This window comes from Eleginops maclovinus, chromosome 4, assembly GCF_036324505.1.
Source record: "Eleginops maclovinus isolate JMC-PN-2008 ecotype Puerto Natales chromosome 4, JC_Emac_rtc_rv5, whole genome shotgun sequence".
In the NCBI taxonomy this organism is placed as follows: Eukaryota; Metazoa; Chordata; class Actinopteri; order Perciformes; family Eleginopidae; genus Eleginops; species Eleginops maclovinus.
Genome location: NC_086352.1, coordinates 6,894,296 through 6,909,550, shown reverse-complemented (window position 1 = coordinate 6,909,550; position 15,255 = coordinate 6,894,296). Strand labels below are relative to the sequence as shown.

Below are 15,255 nucleotides of genomic sequence, written 5' to 3'. Positions count from 1 at the left end.
CTACAGACATACTTGTTACTGTTGTACTGCCGGAGCTAAAATAATTTATTCATCCTTAAATCTTAAATAACTTTCTTAGAGAGAAAGGGAGGGACATATGAGACACAAACTGTGGACCAATGAACTACGAAGGAAGTGAACATGAAAAGTAACAACACAATATTTAGCATTTCAATGTAATAAAAAGTAAAGCAATTCCAAATAGTCAGATAACCAGTTTGTTGCTTTTTAATTAACAGACATATTGGGAATCAACAACCAAATCACGGATTTGTTTTTGCAAGTATTATTATTTAGTTTCTCTTAAAACCATTATTGTCATGCATTTACTCGCATACTCATTTACTCGTGTATTTATTATTTGGATGCTGTTTTTTCCTATTCATGTTGTAAGAAGTTAAATATAAAGCTTTAATAATGTTTAAGTCATTATTCACCTTCTTTATACTGTATGTCATATTGGTGCCCATGTCTTGAAATATAAAGTTATTAAAAAAGTTTATAGCATTGATCGAACTGCAGATACTTATGGTCCACGGAGATTATTCTTAGGACTCCTTCATAAAAACTATATTCTACATTGATCAAACCTCAAGAAACCAACCTTCACCCAGGTAAAAGCTATGACACACCCATTTTAGAAAGTGAGACAATGACTCATTCCCCCAAAACTATACCAGAAACTTTGACTACAGGGAACATTACACAGTATCTGAGAATCTGTCTTATAATCAGAGCAGATCAGAACAGTGTTTCTGTGTTTAGTCGGTGTCAGTGGTCGCCAGGGGTTGGTATTTAGCTCTGGACCTCCTTGAACGGTAGATGACTACTCCGCACACCAGGAGGCAGCCGACAACAAGGAGGAGGTTCATGGCAAGACTCATGCTCGGTCCAGATACTGAAATGGAAAAACAAAATAAGACAATTTGATTTATAAATATCATACTACGAGATTATTGTGGATCATATCCCTGCTGATGAATCAAACTACATAATCAAGATGTATCTAATAATCCTACAGGATGGAGTTAGTATTTAGGATTTTAACACTTCTCTATTGTCTTTTTTTAAGTAGTTTTTTGGTGGAAATAATCGCTATGGTTGACATAAGCTGAAGACAGTCCAGGTTTTGTGTTACAACATTAAACAATCAGTAAATAGTGAACTTCAGAATGTCTGAAGCTTTTACACGTCTTCAGAAAGGCAGCTGCTAACAAGAAAAGACGAACATCAGTGTATGTGGACACTCACCTTTGCTGTCAGAAGTTGAAGCAAGGCGCAAAGGTCCCTGGGAAATTGAGTGGCTGGAGGACTGGGCCACAGCTTCCCTTCTGACGCGGTTCATGCCTGAGTTGGGTCGGATACATCCCTGAGAGCACCTGGTCCCTGCAATGCCAGTCTCGCACAGGATGACCGTGCAAGTGATGTACACCTGCAGACAGGTGGAGGAAAAGTCAGTCATAAAAAGTTATTTCTACATTCTATTCAAACGAAATAAATAAGTAAAGTAACAATTCCTAAAATCCTTGAGGTATACATCCTAAAATAAGCTTGTCTTCAGAAGTCATTTTTTGATTAAATGCCTGGAACGTTATGTTCTACGACATAAAAAACATCAGTAAGTACCCCACTGATGAATGTCTGAAGCTTTGACGTGTCTTACAAACGGGGGCTGCTAACAAGGGTCTAAAAAAAGAGTACTAGATGTCATCACGCCCAACATTAGCCACCTTTAGCTTAGCGGTGGTGACCTGAAGTCATGTGACTGTGCTCTAGTTCCTTTATAGCCTAACATTAGCCGCCTTTAGCTTAGCGGTGGTGAGGTGAAGTCATGTGACCGTGCTGTAGTTCCTTTATAGCCCAACATTAGCCACCTTTAGCTTAGCGGTGGTGACGTGAAGTCATGTGACCGTGCTGTAGTTCCTTTATAGCCCAACATTAGCCTCCTTTAGCTTAGCGGTGGTGACGTGAAGTCATGTGACCGTGCTGTAGTTCCTTTATAGCCCAACATTAGCCGCCTTTAGCTTAGCGGTGGTGACGTGAAGTCATGTGACCGTGCTGTAGTTCCTTTATAGCCCAACATTAGCCACCTTTAGCTTAGCGGTGGTGAGGTGAAGTCATGTGACCGTGCTGTAGTTCCTTTATAGCCCAACATTAGCCATCTTTAGCTTAGCGGTGGTGACGTTGTGGTGTATTAAATCTGTTCAGCTAGTTACTCTCTGAGGTCATGGAGAGTGCAGAGAAGATGTCGTTCAGGGGCCATATGGTGGGCAATTTGATGTTGTATAACAACCTCCGAAATACATTAGGGGGCCCCTATGAATTGACACATGTCACTTAGTGAGGCATACATTGTCATTGATTACCTCCTGTGAGCACACACACTTTGGACAGACACACACATATTTTCTCCTATAAATTGTATGCACAAAGACAGTTCGGGGGACTTCCACAATTGGCTCTGGGAACCTCGTACTGCCCGTGTTGGTGTATGATACTATGCTGTTGTAATAAACCTACTATATACAAGCTGGTGTCTCCGGAGACTTCTTCATCATCTTCACAAACATCACTACAAGATATACCTCAACGTGAAGTCATGTGACCGTGCTGTAGCTCCTTTATAGCCCAACGTTAGCTTTTAACTTCAAAAATCATAAAGCGGTGTTAATATGACGATTAACCCCATTAAGATTATCCAGCTGAACAAAACGTGTAAGTATCATAAATGTTAGTTATCCAAAAAGCTTATTTTAAAAATATTCCAAAATGCCATTGCTTTTTGTAGAGGGAACAAGTTCGATGCTGACTTCCAATCAGCCTACAGAAATATTCCTCCCTGCACCACTCTACAGACTACAGTACATTTTATTTACCATATCTGCTGGTCTGGTTCAAATATATATTATTGTTGAAGTTATTCCAAATACATTTCTACTTCCAAGTCACTGAATATTGAAAGTTCTAAAATTTAAGATACATCTGAGATTTAGAAAAGTAGCCTTACTGATTCATGAGTACCGATGAACTCAAAAGCCTGCATTCCAAATCTGAACTGAGACTTGGGGCTCGGGTAGATTTGCACCGTGTTGTCCCTCACGCACCTGTAACATATTGTAGATACAACGGTTTACAACCATTTCTCATAATAATGAAGCTCCACATAAGTGCCTTTTTGGTGAGTATATACCTACCCATGTTCGATGATGGTGTAGCTGATTTGAGAGTTTGGGTTGTCATAAGGAGTCGCCTTGCAGGTCTCTACAAACAGCTCTGTGTTGGGGATGGAGGCGGTCGCTTCGATCTGCATGAACATCATCTGTTTGAGGTACACCTCCACTGGGTAAACGTCGGCATCAACTGGCTTTTGGAAACGCTGGGTTTCAAAAAATTCAAATTGGAAATTGAATGCACCAAAACCCTTCTCTTCGAAGGCGTATGGATTTTTGTGGGTGAATCCCAGGGTCAAGTTGGTTTGCTTTGGATAGCTGCAGAAGAAAGCGATCTCAATGTCGTGCTGCCTGGTAATGACTTTATTCGGGTTAGCAGATGTGATCTCGTTCTTGAAGATGATGTTGTCTCCTTGCTCCTAAAAATGTAAGATAATTGAGTTAAGAGAGGAAGCAGCAGGAGTTTCCGCTACAACACAGAAGTACATGGTTTTATGAGATACAAATACAAGGATGCATATATATTGAGCAGTAAACATAAACTGTTCTCCAGCTCGTAGAGTTAAGCCTCTCTTATTTTGAGCATAATTCATTTGCCAAAAAGGAGACTTCTTGTTATTTTGGCTGAAAGAAATCTGTGTCTTAATAGCCAAGCTAAGAAATATGTGTTCAGATGTGTTCAGCCAGTTGTCCTTTTAAGAAAAGCGATAGAGTTTTTTGCTGTACCTCTACAAAGGTTCCACATTCACCTAGCGACATGACCGCCACCAGGTGGGTCTGGTTGGAGTGCGTTGCCAGGTTGCAGGAAGCATCGCTGAGGGCTCTCAGATGCAGGTTGTTCTCGTGGCGTCTGATGAGGTAGGACTTCTCCACTTCCACCATCATTGTGGTTTCATTGCATGTCACTTTGGTCTCTGAAAAATAGGATACATTAATTTCTTTGTCGTTATGTAATCACCGTAAATGTACAGGCTTTAACACTTGTCATCCATTCATTTAATATCAAATGTGTTAGGCAAAGTCATGGTCTACATAAATCATATGAAGAACTAACCATAGTGTCCGACATCTACAATGACACAGTGGAGCTCGGATTGAAAGACTCGGTTTTCTCTGGAATAAAAAAAATCATAGTATAAATGATATGAATTCAAAAGCAGTATGTACAGTAGAACAAATATTATATGGGAGAGTCTCAAAACTCACCCGTCTATTGCTTCAGAAACAAAGCAAATTGGAAAATGGTCGTTCAGTTCATTGTCAGTTGGTGTCCATTTGATGATGTATTCTTCAGCAGAGATTTTCTCTTTGGTAATGCCCCTTGGTCCAGTAATAATTAGGTTGTTAATCCTAGAAGAGAACAATGTATTATAACTTAAAATGTGAGCATTATTTGTTTAACAATGTTCAAATAAATCATTTTTCATAAATGCCAAGAACCAGGAGATTTTATAAACCTTGTTCAGTATAGTGCTGCATATCACATTACCACACACACATTATATTTAACATAATGTTGTCTTACGTGGCGTATTCTGCTCTGGATTTGACTTTGATTTCGAGGGTTTGGTCAACAAATGCAGGAAGATTCACACCATTGCTCGGAGTTGGTGCCAAGAACACGGGAAAGAAATCACCATCAAGGCATGAATGGTCAGCGTATTGGTCCACTGAAAGTGAGGGGAGAGAAGAGAAAAAGGATTCAATGGATTGAATGTTTATATTCTAATCAGTGTTATTACTATAATATTAAATGCTTTCCTGAGATGCCAATACCAATAAATCCATATTTTCTACCTAATTGCAGAGAACATCAAGTCTAATCATGTAAAGGCTGTAATGTAATGTTCGTCAAGTTTGTGAAGATGTTTCTTCATTTGCAACATTTTTGAAAATGCTGCGGGTTTCCAGCCATTTTTAGCCATTGTAGCGCGTTTGACCCTGTCGGCCACCGTAGTAACGCAGTAAAAAGGATTTGACCTTACCTTGAACACTAAACTGCAGAGGAAGCTGGCTCAAAGCAGCAATTGTCCATCTGTAAAACATTGGGGGCGATGTGGTTGGTGCAGCTGTGGTTGGTGCAGCTGTGGTTGGTGCAGCTGTGGTTGGTGCAGCTGTGGTTGGTGCAGCTGTGGTGGTTGGTGCAGCTGTGGTTGGTGCAGCTGTAGTTGGAGCAGCTGTGGTTGGTGCAGCTGTGGTTGGTGCAGCTGTGGTTGGTGCAGCTGTAGTTGGAGCAGCTGTGGTTGGGGCAGCTGTGGTTGGGGTAGCTGTGGTTGGGGCAGCTGTGGTTGGGGCAGCTGTAGTTGGAGCAGCTGTGGTTGGGGCAGCTGTGGTTGGGGCAGCTGTGGTTGGGGTAGCTGTGGTTGGTGCAGCTGTGGTTGGAGCAGCTGTGGTTGGGGCAGCTGTGGTTGGGGCAGCTGTGGTTGGTGCAGCTGTGGTTGGTGCAGCTGTGGTTGGGGCAGCTGTAGTTGGTGCAGCTGTGGTTGGTGCAGCTGTGGTTGGGGCAGCTGTAGTTGGTGCAGCTGTGGTTGGAGCAGCTGTGGTTGGTGCAGCTGTGGTTGGATAAGCTGTGGTTGGAGCGAATGCCTGGCGTCTATCCCTCCGATTTGGGGGCATAAAGGGGCGCTTATCTGTGTAAGATCCATCAGAGTAGCGCAGCGTAATGGGGTTGTTGGGAAAGTCCTCCACAACAATCTCAATGGCTTGGTTTCCAACTTGAGTACTGTGTGTATACTGTATGGAGCAGGAATTCTGAAAAGAAGAGAGAGATTCTTCAATACAACATATACATAACAACAACTGCAGTACTTAAGAGATAAAATCCCAGTTTACACATTTACAGTAGAACAATTTCAGGATACGATTTGTTGTCTTTTGTTATTATGGAAAGCTATAATGCAGGGTTGTCCAAACCTTTTTCACCGAGGGCCACATACAGAAAAATATACGGAGAGCTGGGCCACTTCTAGAGGTGAATATTGTCTCATAAGTTAAGTTATAAGTTAGCAAAACAAATCAAATGTAGGTGAATAATGCGCGATACTTGAAAACGTGTTCAGAAAAAAACTGCCTACATCCCGTCTCTCTCTAGGGTTTCATTTATTTCGTTGGCAGCTCATTCCTTAAAACAGAAGCCTCAGATGGCTGATAATAAGAGTAAATATGAAGGTTACACTTCAAGCTGGTTATGGAAATAAGTTATTGTTTTTTTTTTAATTATCAACCAAGATTTGTTAGAAAAGGTTTTAAATTCTAAATGATTAAATTTATTTTAAATTGGGCTCATTAATATATTTTAACATATATATTTGAGAAGTACAATACAAGACAAGCAAAAGTTTAATTTGTGGGCCATATTGCATTATACTTTTAGAATTTGCAGAGGGCCGATTCAAAATGGCCCCCGGGCCGTAGTTTGGACACCCCTGCTATGGGGTACCATCAGGAATATATGTTTGAAAAATCACATTTTAAGCTGAACTGCTAGATTGATTTTAATTCTTAACTTTGGCGGACTCCTTACCTCGTCGAAAGAGAAACCTGCAGGCAGACGACAATTCCCACACTCATACCCATTCCAGTTCATTGGTATCCTGCATCTGACGTTGTCGCCATCATGGTCAAACGCTGTGATTTTGAAGGATCGTGGGCAGTTCCTGGATACTCTGTAACATGAATCAAGAACAGTCAATGTCTAAAAGAAAATCTAACATTTTTATCTGGCTGAGGAATTATTTCATGATTTTAAAAGTTCAATAACACTATGCTGTAGATACGTTTTGCAACACAGCTCAAAAAAAAGAGGAAGCAACCGAAAATGATTCACCAATAAAAATGGCTGTAGTGAAGTTGTTGGTTTAGTAAGCGCATTTATTTAGCATCAAGATGGTGATCCTCTGCTTTGGGTTTCTGCTAAACCTGTCGTTGTTCTATTTCATTAATGATCGCCTCGCTGAACAATATCCCTTAAATAATAACTTAAAGCAAAGATAATAAACTAAAAGATTAGTTTGAGTTGATATGCAGTGTATTGTACGCTTCCATGTGGCTGACCAAACCAGCAACTCAAATTCAAAATAGGGACTATACCTGAGAAGAGGCAGGATGCTAGTGACGGGCAATCTGTTGGATTCACCAGTATCAGATCGAGTTCCCAGATCCACATGGCCCATCATTCTCCATTTGGGGGGATACCTGGTGTTAGCTACCCAGTAGCCCAGACCAAGTCCAGAATTAAGGATTGTTGGGTATCTGTTAGAAGAAATGATTTAATAATTAGCAGTTTAGCAATATTTTCAACCTTTTTTTTCAAATCAGAGTGAAGGTTGGTGTCACAACCAGATAACCTCTAAAATACATGTAGTTTTTTTTTAGAATAATGAAAATACTGTATGATATATGTAGACTGATATTGAAACATATAAGTAATATCGCACCTGATCTCGAAGGGTAAGTTGCTGTAGAGTTTGAGTTCTTTGATGATGTCGTCTGTGCAGGAGCTAATACCATAGGAAGTCATGTTGACATCATCGTAACGTCTGAAAGAGTTCTTGGTCACCTGTCCACAGTTACCAGAGTTACAGGAGTAGTCCGAGGGGTAGCGGTCACACGTGTATGTTGTCAGCTTGTTGCGGAGTTCGGCCTGTAAAAGAATATGCAGTGGTGATTAAAATATCAAAAGTCAATACATTGATGAAGAAAAATACCTCGGCACAGTCAGGCCAATTGCACGTGGTGACAACAGAATGGTACTTATTCTGGGTATCAAACGAGTGTAGTGCGAGATGTGCAGTCCAAGTCCTTGCACATAAAAAAGTATTATTGTCTCAATCGTCTTTAAAGAAAAATACCACTCCTACTTCACCCTTACAGATTTATGAATAAAAAAAACCCAGATATTTTCAACATTATATATAATATTTTGCTAACACTTACCTTATACGTCCCATCAGAATTCTGTCCTTTGGGCGTAACGCTCAGTGATCCTCCATAGAAGAGGAAAGAAAATCTATTCAGGGCTGCAGCTGAGTCCACAAGCAGCAGCACATGCAGCAGGTACAGCGTGAGAGAAGCCATCGCCCTGGGTGGTTCATTAAGGTTGATGCTATTTCTTAAATACTCTTTTATAAGGAAGTAACACAAGATTATCTTCATGCAGCATCTTATTTACCAGAATAATAAAGCATGCAGCAGAACAAGGGTATTTCACAGCTGTTACACAACCACAATTTATTTATACAAAAGCAATTCATTGTTGTGAGCTGCAGAGCTGCAGGCTCACGATGCAGATCTGCAGGCTCACGATGCAGAGCTGCAGGAACAGATTCACGATGCAGAGCTGCAGGAACAGATTCTCGATGCAGAGCTGCAGACTCACGATGCAGAGCTGCAGGAACAGATTCACGATGCAGAGCTGCAGGCTCACGAGCTGCAGGCTCACGATGCAGAGCTACAGGCTCACGATGCAGACCTGCAGGCTCACGATGCAGAGCTGCAGGCTCACGATGCAGAGCTGCAGGCTCACGATGCAGAGCTGCAGGCTCACGATGCAGAGCTGCAGGCTCACGATGCAGAGCTGCAGGCTCACGATGCAGAGCTGCAGGAACAGATTCACGATGCAGAGCTGCAGGCTCACGAGCTGCAGGCTCACGATGCAGAGCTACAGGCTCACGATGCAGACCTGCAGGCTCACGATGCAGACCTGCAGGCTCACGATGCAGAGCTGCAGGCTCACGATGCAGAGCTGCAGGCACACGATGCAGAGCTGCAGGCTCACGATGCAGAGCTACAGACTCACGATGCAGAGCTGCAGGCTCGGAGAAAAGAAAGACCATTGCGGGTATTTTGGTGAAAGTAACTCTAAGTAACGCAAAGTAGTGTAACGCATTACAGTTCAGAGACAGTAATAAAGTAATGTAACTTATTACTTTCAAAAGACAGTAATAAGTTACATGTACTGTATTACATTTTGGAAGTAACTTGCCCATCACTGTATAACATCACCAAGCACTGCGGTCCCAGCTGTGTGCGCCACTTTTTGGTGTCCCCTGGTTTACGTTGTATTAGCAGCTTTTAGTAAACGCTGCGACTGTTTCGTCAAGATGATGAAGATGTTTCTTCCTTTGCATGTGTTTCGTCACTTTTGTGTTTCTATATTTGCATCGTTTTTGAAAGTATTATGAAAGTGTTTTGGGCCGTTGTAGCGCATTGGCACGGGTCGGCCACCACAGAGTAAGGCTCTAAATATATGAATACAGTTCAACAATTCAGTGTCAGTCGTCCCCAGTGTTTTAAAGAAATGCAATGTTTGGGTGGTTGCCTTTATAAACACATTTTAAAATAGGCAAAGATATGGCCCCTTGCTCGGACCACGTTTAACTCGATTTCATTTCACACCTGTTACATTTCGTGCCAGCATCCTGTAAGGTTGTCACTCCCGTGCAGAGAATCTGAGTTCAGATCTGTTTCTCGTAAGTCCGAGGCCGTCCGGGCACTTTGATACATGCTTGACTGTCACATTCTTGTGAAAGGATAAGTTCCTGTAAACTGGTCCTGCTGAAGAGAAAACAATGCAGCTCTGGTATGATGTTGATCTGCAGATGAGATTAACAATTAACAATCATTTAATTCAAATGTCAAAAAAACTATTCAAGGTAAATTGAAAGCAATAATTGTAAGTTGAACCTATTTATGCTTTCAAATAACCTAATACAGTCATGTGAAATCTGTTGACACCATATGTTTAATTAAAGTCAACGTTTCAGCTTTTTTCCGTGTAATCAGGATGTGGCTAGAGAATCACCTGACTTCAGCTTGATCTGCATCGTACGTTCTCCTCCACTAGCAAATAAAGGCAATTGTTTTTTCATTTTAACATATGACACCTTGTGAAAAAGCATGAAGTAGAAATAGTTTCACCTGCCCTTTTTTGTGTTTCAAACAGATTGTGTGTTTATGAACAAATGCGCTGCCACCAATTGCAATAAATCAGAGGGAGCTTGACAACTTTAAACACATTCCAAATATTCTTTACACAACAACCACACAGAAAGTTGGCGTGCATTACATGCAAGTATTGAAGTCAAGCATTCACGATTTTCTTTTAATTAACTTCACCGTAACATGTCTTTTGATAAACCCCAGCCCTATTCCTTCTTCTTCAACGGCAGGTACATAAATAAAATCAGCTGCATCCCGCTCATGTTGTGAGATTAACTATTGGACATGTTGCATAATCTTTTAATAAAAAGAGCTATTAGTCATCCTGGAAAAAACTAAAAACCCCTCCACTAATTACAGAATACAAACATATTCATTTGATTCAAAGTAAGTCTCTCCAAAGAGTATGAACAAACGTATCCTGCATCACATGCGAGCTGCAGACGTGCAAACTTACAGGATGACAATAAAATCAAAAATGATCATCAAAGTCAAGAGATAACAATAAATTAATTAACAAGGAAGCTAGCCAAATAATAAGGCTTCTTTGTTTTCATTTACACGGAAATCTATCTTGATAAACCTTAACCCCAGTCCTTTCATTCACCGCGCGTTAAAGAATGCTTTCAATTTACATTGTTTTGTTGTGGTAAATCTCACGTCAGACACTCCCTTCTCGTCAATCTGCAGAAAACAAAACACATAAGAGACACAGTTGAACAATAAACAAACCACAAAAGAACTCCATGACTTCAATCATGCTTCACATAAAAATGTTTTTTGCACATTGCTATGTTCTTCATGCTCTCAGTTTCTGGGTAAACACACCTGTGTCATCTTACCAAAGCCTGTTGATTTAGTCACATATTTATCTGTGTTGTGCAACGACATTACCATTTCATAAAGATTTGGCGAAACATGCACTTTTATAATGTTGACCCCTCTACGTATCAAATCTAACATCGAAAACGTATTAAACTGACTTAAGACCCAAACTCTAGCTAGTTCTATTAAATAATGCTTGGGAATATACATTACGTGCTATGATCTGGGGGTGCTGCAGCTGGTCTGCTCTAGGTTCAGCAATGTGCCCAAAGAATGAGGTCAGCTGACTCCCTGAATATACTGAAGGACCAGGTTATTCCATCAGTGGATTTCTTCTCCCCTGATGGCACGGGCATGATCCAAGAGGACAATGCCAGGATCCATCGGGCTCAGATTGTGACAGAGTGGTTCAGGGAGCATGAGACATCATTTACACACATGGATTGGCCCCCACAGAGTCCAGACCTGAACCCGATTGAGAATCTTTGGGATGTGCTGGAGAAGACTTTGCGCAGTGGTCCGAATCTCCCATCATCGATCTTGGAGAAAAATGAATGCAAGACAGAAATAAATGTTGTGACTTTGCAGAAGCTCGTGGAAACGATGCCACAGCGAATGCGTGCCGTGATCAAAGCTAAAGGCGGTCCAACGGATATCAGAGTGTGACCTGTTTTTTTGGCCAGGCAGTGTGTGTGAATAATCACATCCTGCATCATCTGATTTTTTTTGCATTTTATTTTCAATTTGATAAAAGTCATTCTAATGAAGCTTTATTTTCTCCTATTTTACAAATGTATTCCTCTTACTGCGTCTTTGGATGCACCATTGTACAGCAAAGCAAATTCCTTGCACCTGTTAGGAAATACATCCAAAGTCAGGGATAGGGTTTGGGAAAGTGCACTGGCTCTCGGGGATAAAGGAATGTTGAAAAACGTTTTGACAAACTCAAAGAATTTCATAAAATGATTAATAAAGCCCTTAAATGCAAAATTTGACTCAAAGTTACACAGAATTCAAACCAGATCAAAAAGATACCAACAGTGGATCCTGATTGTAAGGCAACATTAGACCAGCCCCTCACACAGAAAGAAATGATCACTGCAATAATGTCTTTACAAAGGTGTAAAGCCCCTGGCCCAGACGGGTTCCCCACCGAATTTCCGAAGAGGCACTTGATAGAGTGAACTGGGGCTATCTTTTTCATACTCTATATAGATTTGGCTTTGGCCATACATTTATCAGGTTAATCAAATTAACACACACCGACCCTACCGCTTCAGTTTTTACCAATTCTGTTTCCTCTGAATACTTTAGTCTAAAAAGAAGCACAAAACAAGGTGACCCCTTAAGCCCACTACTCTTTGTTCTAGCTATAGAACCACTTTCAATAGCCTTATGAAATGACAGTAGGATGGAGGGTGTTGTGCACGGGGGCATAACACACACGGTTTCACTATATGCAGACGACCTGTTGTTATATGTCACCAACCCAATTACAAGTGTTCCTAGAGTCCTTGCTGTCTTTGACAATTTTGGAAAATGATCAGGGTACAAACTTAATGACAGTAAAAGCGAAAATTTTCCCATTAATAAATTATCTGAGAGATATCCTAACGTACCTTTTAAGCTTTCAGCTGATTCATTTACATATCTAGGTGTAAAAGTGACCAAGTCCCACCATCATTTATTTAAAAACAGACCAATAAGGATATTAAGCGATGGTCAGTTCTGCCAATATCCCTCATTGGTAGAGTACACTCAATAAGATGAACATAATACCTAAATATCTTTACTTATTCCAAGCCATACCTATACTCATACCAATGTCATTTTTCAAGGCATTCAACCAGTCGATCTCTCCATTTATATGGAACAACAAATCTGTGCATATAAGGAAAGAATTTATGGAGAGACCAAAAGGTTGTGGTGGACTATCACTACCAAACCTCCGTTCATATTACTGGGCTGCGAATTTAAGTGCCATCTCTCTATGGCTAAAAGACTGGAATGGCACAACCCCTGCATGGCTTCAGATTGAATTAGCCACAAGTAGGCCACACTCACTTCCTGCCTAACTCTGTGCATCTTTACCAACAATAGTGAATATTTTGAATGGAAATGTAATTGTAAATCAATCTTTGCGCATCTTAAAACAATTCAAAAAAGTCTGGGCATCCAACACATTTCTATCTACTCTCCAATAACTAATAACCATCCTTTTCAGTCATCTCTGTTAGACAAGGGCTTTCAGACCTGGCAAGATAGAGGTATCTATAGCATAAAGGACTTGTACATTGGCAACACCTTCGACCGCTTTGAACAGCTGTCAACAAGATTTCAACTGACAAATGCTCATTTTTTTCGTTACCTACAAATCAGAGATATTGTGCGTAAGAAATTCTTTAGTTTTCCAGACTTTCCTCCACTATCCTGCTTAGACTCTTTATGAAAGGTTAATCTATTACATAGAGGTAGAGTCTCAATGGTTTATGCACAGATCATGAACACACTGAGTCCCTCTGTTTCTCACATAAGGGAAGCATGGACCAATGATACTGGGATTCCACTCTCTGATGAAGAATGGGAGATGGCCCTTTATAGGGTGCATGTGTCCTCTATTTGCTCAAGACATGCGTTAATACAATTCAAAGTCTTACATTGCCTACACTATTCAAAAGTTAGACTTGCAAGAATATTCCCAGGTATCGATCCTACGTGTGACCGATGCGAACAGGCCCCTTCGACCATCGGTTATATGTTGTGGTCTTGTGCAAAGCTTACTGAGTTCTGGAACTCAATTTCCCAGACGTATAATTATAATATCCAGCCTTCCCCTTTAACAGCCATCTTTGGTATTACACCATGCCTAGATGACTCACATCCACCAGCATACCTGCAACGGGTCATCGCTTGTTTTCTTTGTTGGCTAGGCGTGCCATTCTTTTTAAATGGAAAGATTCAACATCTCCAACATACAGTCAATGGATCTGAGATATGATGCAAAATATAAAACTGGAGAAGATTAGATGTACACTGAATGGCTCTATTAATACATTTCATGAAACCTGGGATCCATTTACTCAATATGTGAGTATGTTGCCTGGCCTAGAACTGTAGCTATATGCTGTCATTGTCCATGTGCTGTTGATCTGTCCTATTCATGTTGAAATGTGAGATGCCCTTTATTTGCCCTTCTGTCTGTCTAGTAGCGTGTCGTGAGAGATGTGTGTTGTTATTGTTATACACACAATAACTATACATTATCTGATATCTGTTTAAAATCACCATAAATAAAGTGGAAAACGAAATGCAAACTAAAAACCCAAGATAAAAGGCAAGTTAAAAACCCAGGAGAGGACTAGACGTCAGCAGCAGAGCGGGACCTACATATCTCCTTCTCTCCCGGTGGGCTCTGGAGGCCGGTATGTACCAGGGAAACGTCCCATGGGAATAAGTTAACAGACCGTGCAGAAAAATTAAAACATGCAATAGCTTATAAAAAGGTAAAACTGTAAGAGATAAGATCTTAATTTAAACAATCCACATCACAAATAATGGATTAATAATAAATAAATCCTAAAAAACTAAATGTCAGTCCACACGGTGAGGTTAAAAACCAGGTCAGTATGTGCTGAGGATTCCTCATAGGATGGGTCACTTCTAAAAAAGGACAAAATTGTTCTTCTGCGGGAGGTTAATAGGAATCCAGATGAACTAAAATACATTGAAATGCTCAGGTTAGTCCGGGTCAGTTCCACGTTTGTATTTTGTGCCCCTACTGTGACACAGGGATTTTAGCCTTTGCAGACCATTTACATGCACCAGCAGCTATTCCACACGTTACAGGAACGGGAAAACCCAAACTATAATAGGGCCTCTTTCAATAAAAGATATTTGTGTAGTTGTTCCCATAGTCAGAGCTTTGGTATGGCGCTCCTCCTCTGCACCTGCTGGTTTACTGTCAGCGGATTACCATTATTTACAAGTGCTTTGATGAACAGTACAAAGGAACAATAGCTCTTCCAGTTAGTGTTAGGCAACATGTCATTATGTAATAAAGGACAATATTGAATGACCAGTACACACACATTCCAATATCCAACTGTGGCAGCTGGGTGTGGTTAGAGCGCCGGCTGCTGGGGTGAGGGGAGTGGGTCGGCCGGAGACCAGACAGCTGATCGGAATCAGGTAATCAATCAGTTAAGATAAAGCATGTTGGTAACCTCGTTCTGGTCTGTCTTGCAGTAGGCTGGGTCCTGGGAAGCCGACACACCCCGTCCTGGCCTTGCCCGTCCTGGAAGTGCCGCAGAGCTCTCTTTTC

At 41.0% G+C, this 15,255-nt stretch overlaps 1 protein-coding gene and 1 long non-coding RNA gene across 4 annotated transcripts; both read right to left on the bottom strand.

Moving 5' to 3' along the window:
- Positions 1–212: 212 nt before the first annotated feature.
- LOC134863484 (uncharacterized) lies at positions 213–8,273 on the bottom strand. 3 transcript variants are annotated; one of them, XM_063882024.1, is made up of 14 exons: positions 8,106–8,273; positions 7,607–7,812; positions 7,260–7,421; positions 6,694–6,835; positions 5,307–5,921; positions 5,156–5,276; positions 4,696–4,840; positions 4,377–4,520; positions 4,225–4,283; positions 3,897–4,084; positions 3,195–3,589; positions 3,008–3,104; positions 1,252–1,432; positions 213–898 (listed from the first exon to the last, which is right to left on the bottom strand). In XM_063882024.1, the coding sequence occupies exons 1-14, from the start codon at positions 8,244–8,246 to the stop codon at positions 762–764; spliced, it is 2,733 nt and encodes a 910-aa protein (XP_063738094.1). In that variant the 5' UTR covers positions 8,247–8,273; the 3' UTR covers positions 213–761. The 3 variants fall into 3 exon arrangements, with proteins under 3 accessions (XP_063738094.1, XP_063738095.1, XP_063738093.1); XM_063882025.1 differs by having other exon boundaries at positions 5,156–5,261; XM_063882023.1 differs by having other exon boundaries at positions 5,156–5,921.
- Positions 8,274–8,946: 673 nt separating this feature from the next.
- LOC134863830 (uncharacterized) lies at positions 8,947–11,358 on the bottom strand. Its single transcript, XR_010165721.1, has 3 exons — positions 11,148–11,358; positions 10,745–10,793; positions 8,947–9,763 (listed from the first exon to the last, which is right to left on the bottom strand). It is a non-coding gene; the product is annotated as an uncharacterized LOC134863830 (long non-coding RNA).
- Positions 11,359–15,255: the final 3,897 nt, after the last annotated feature.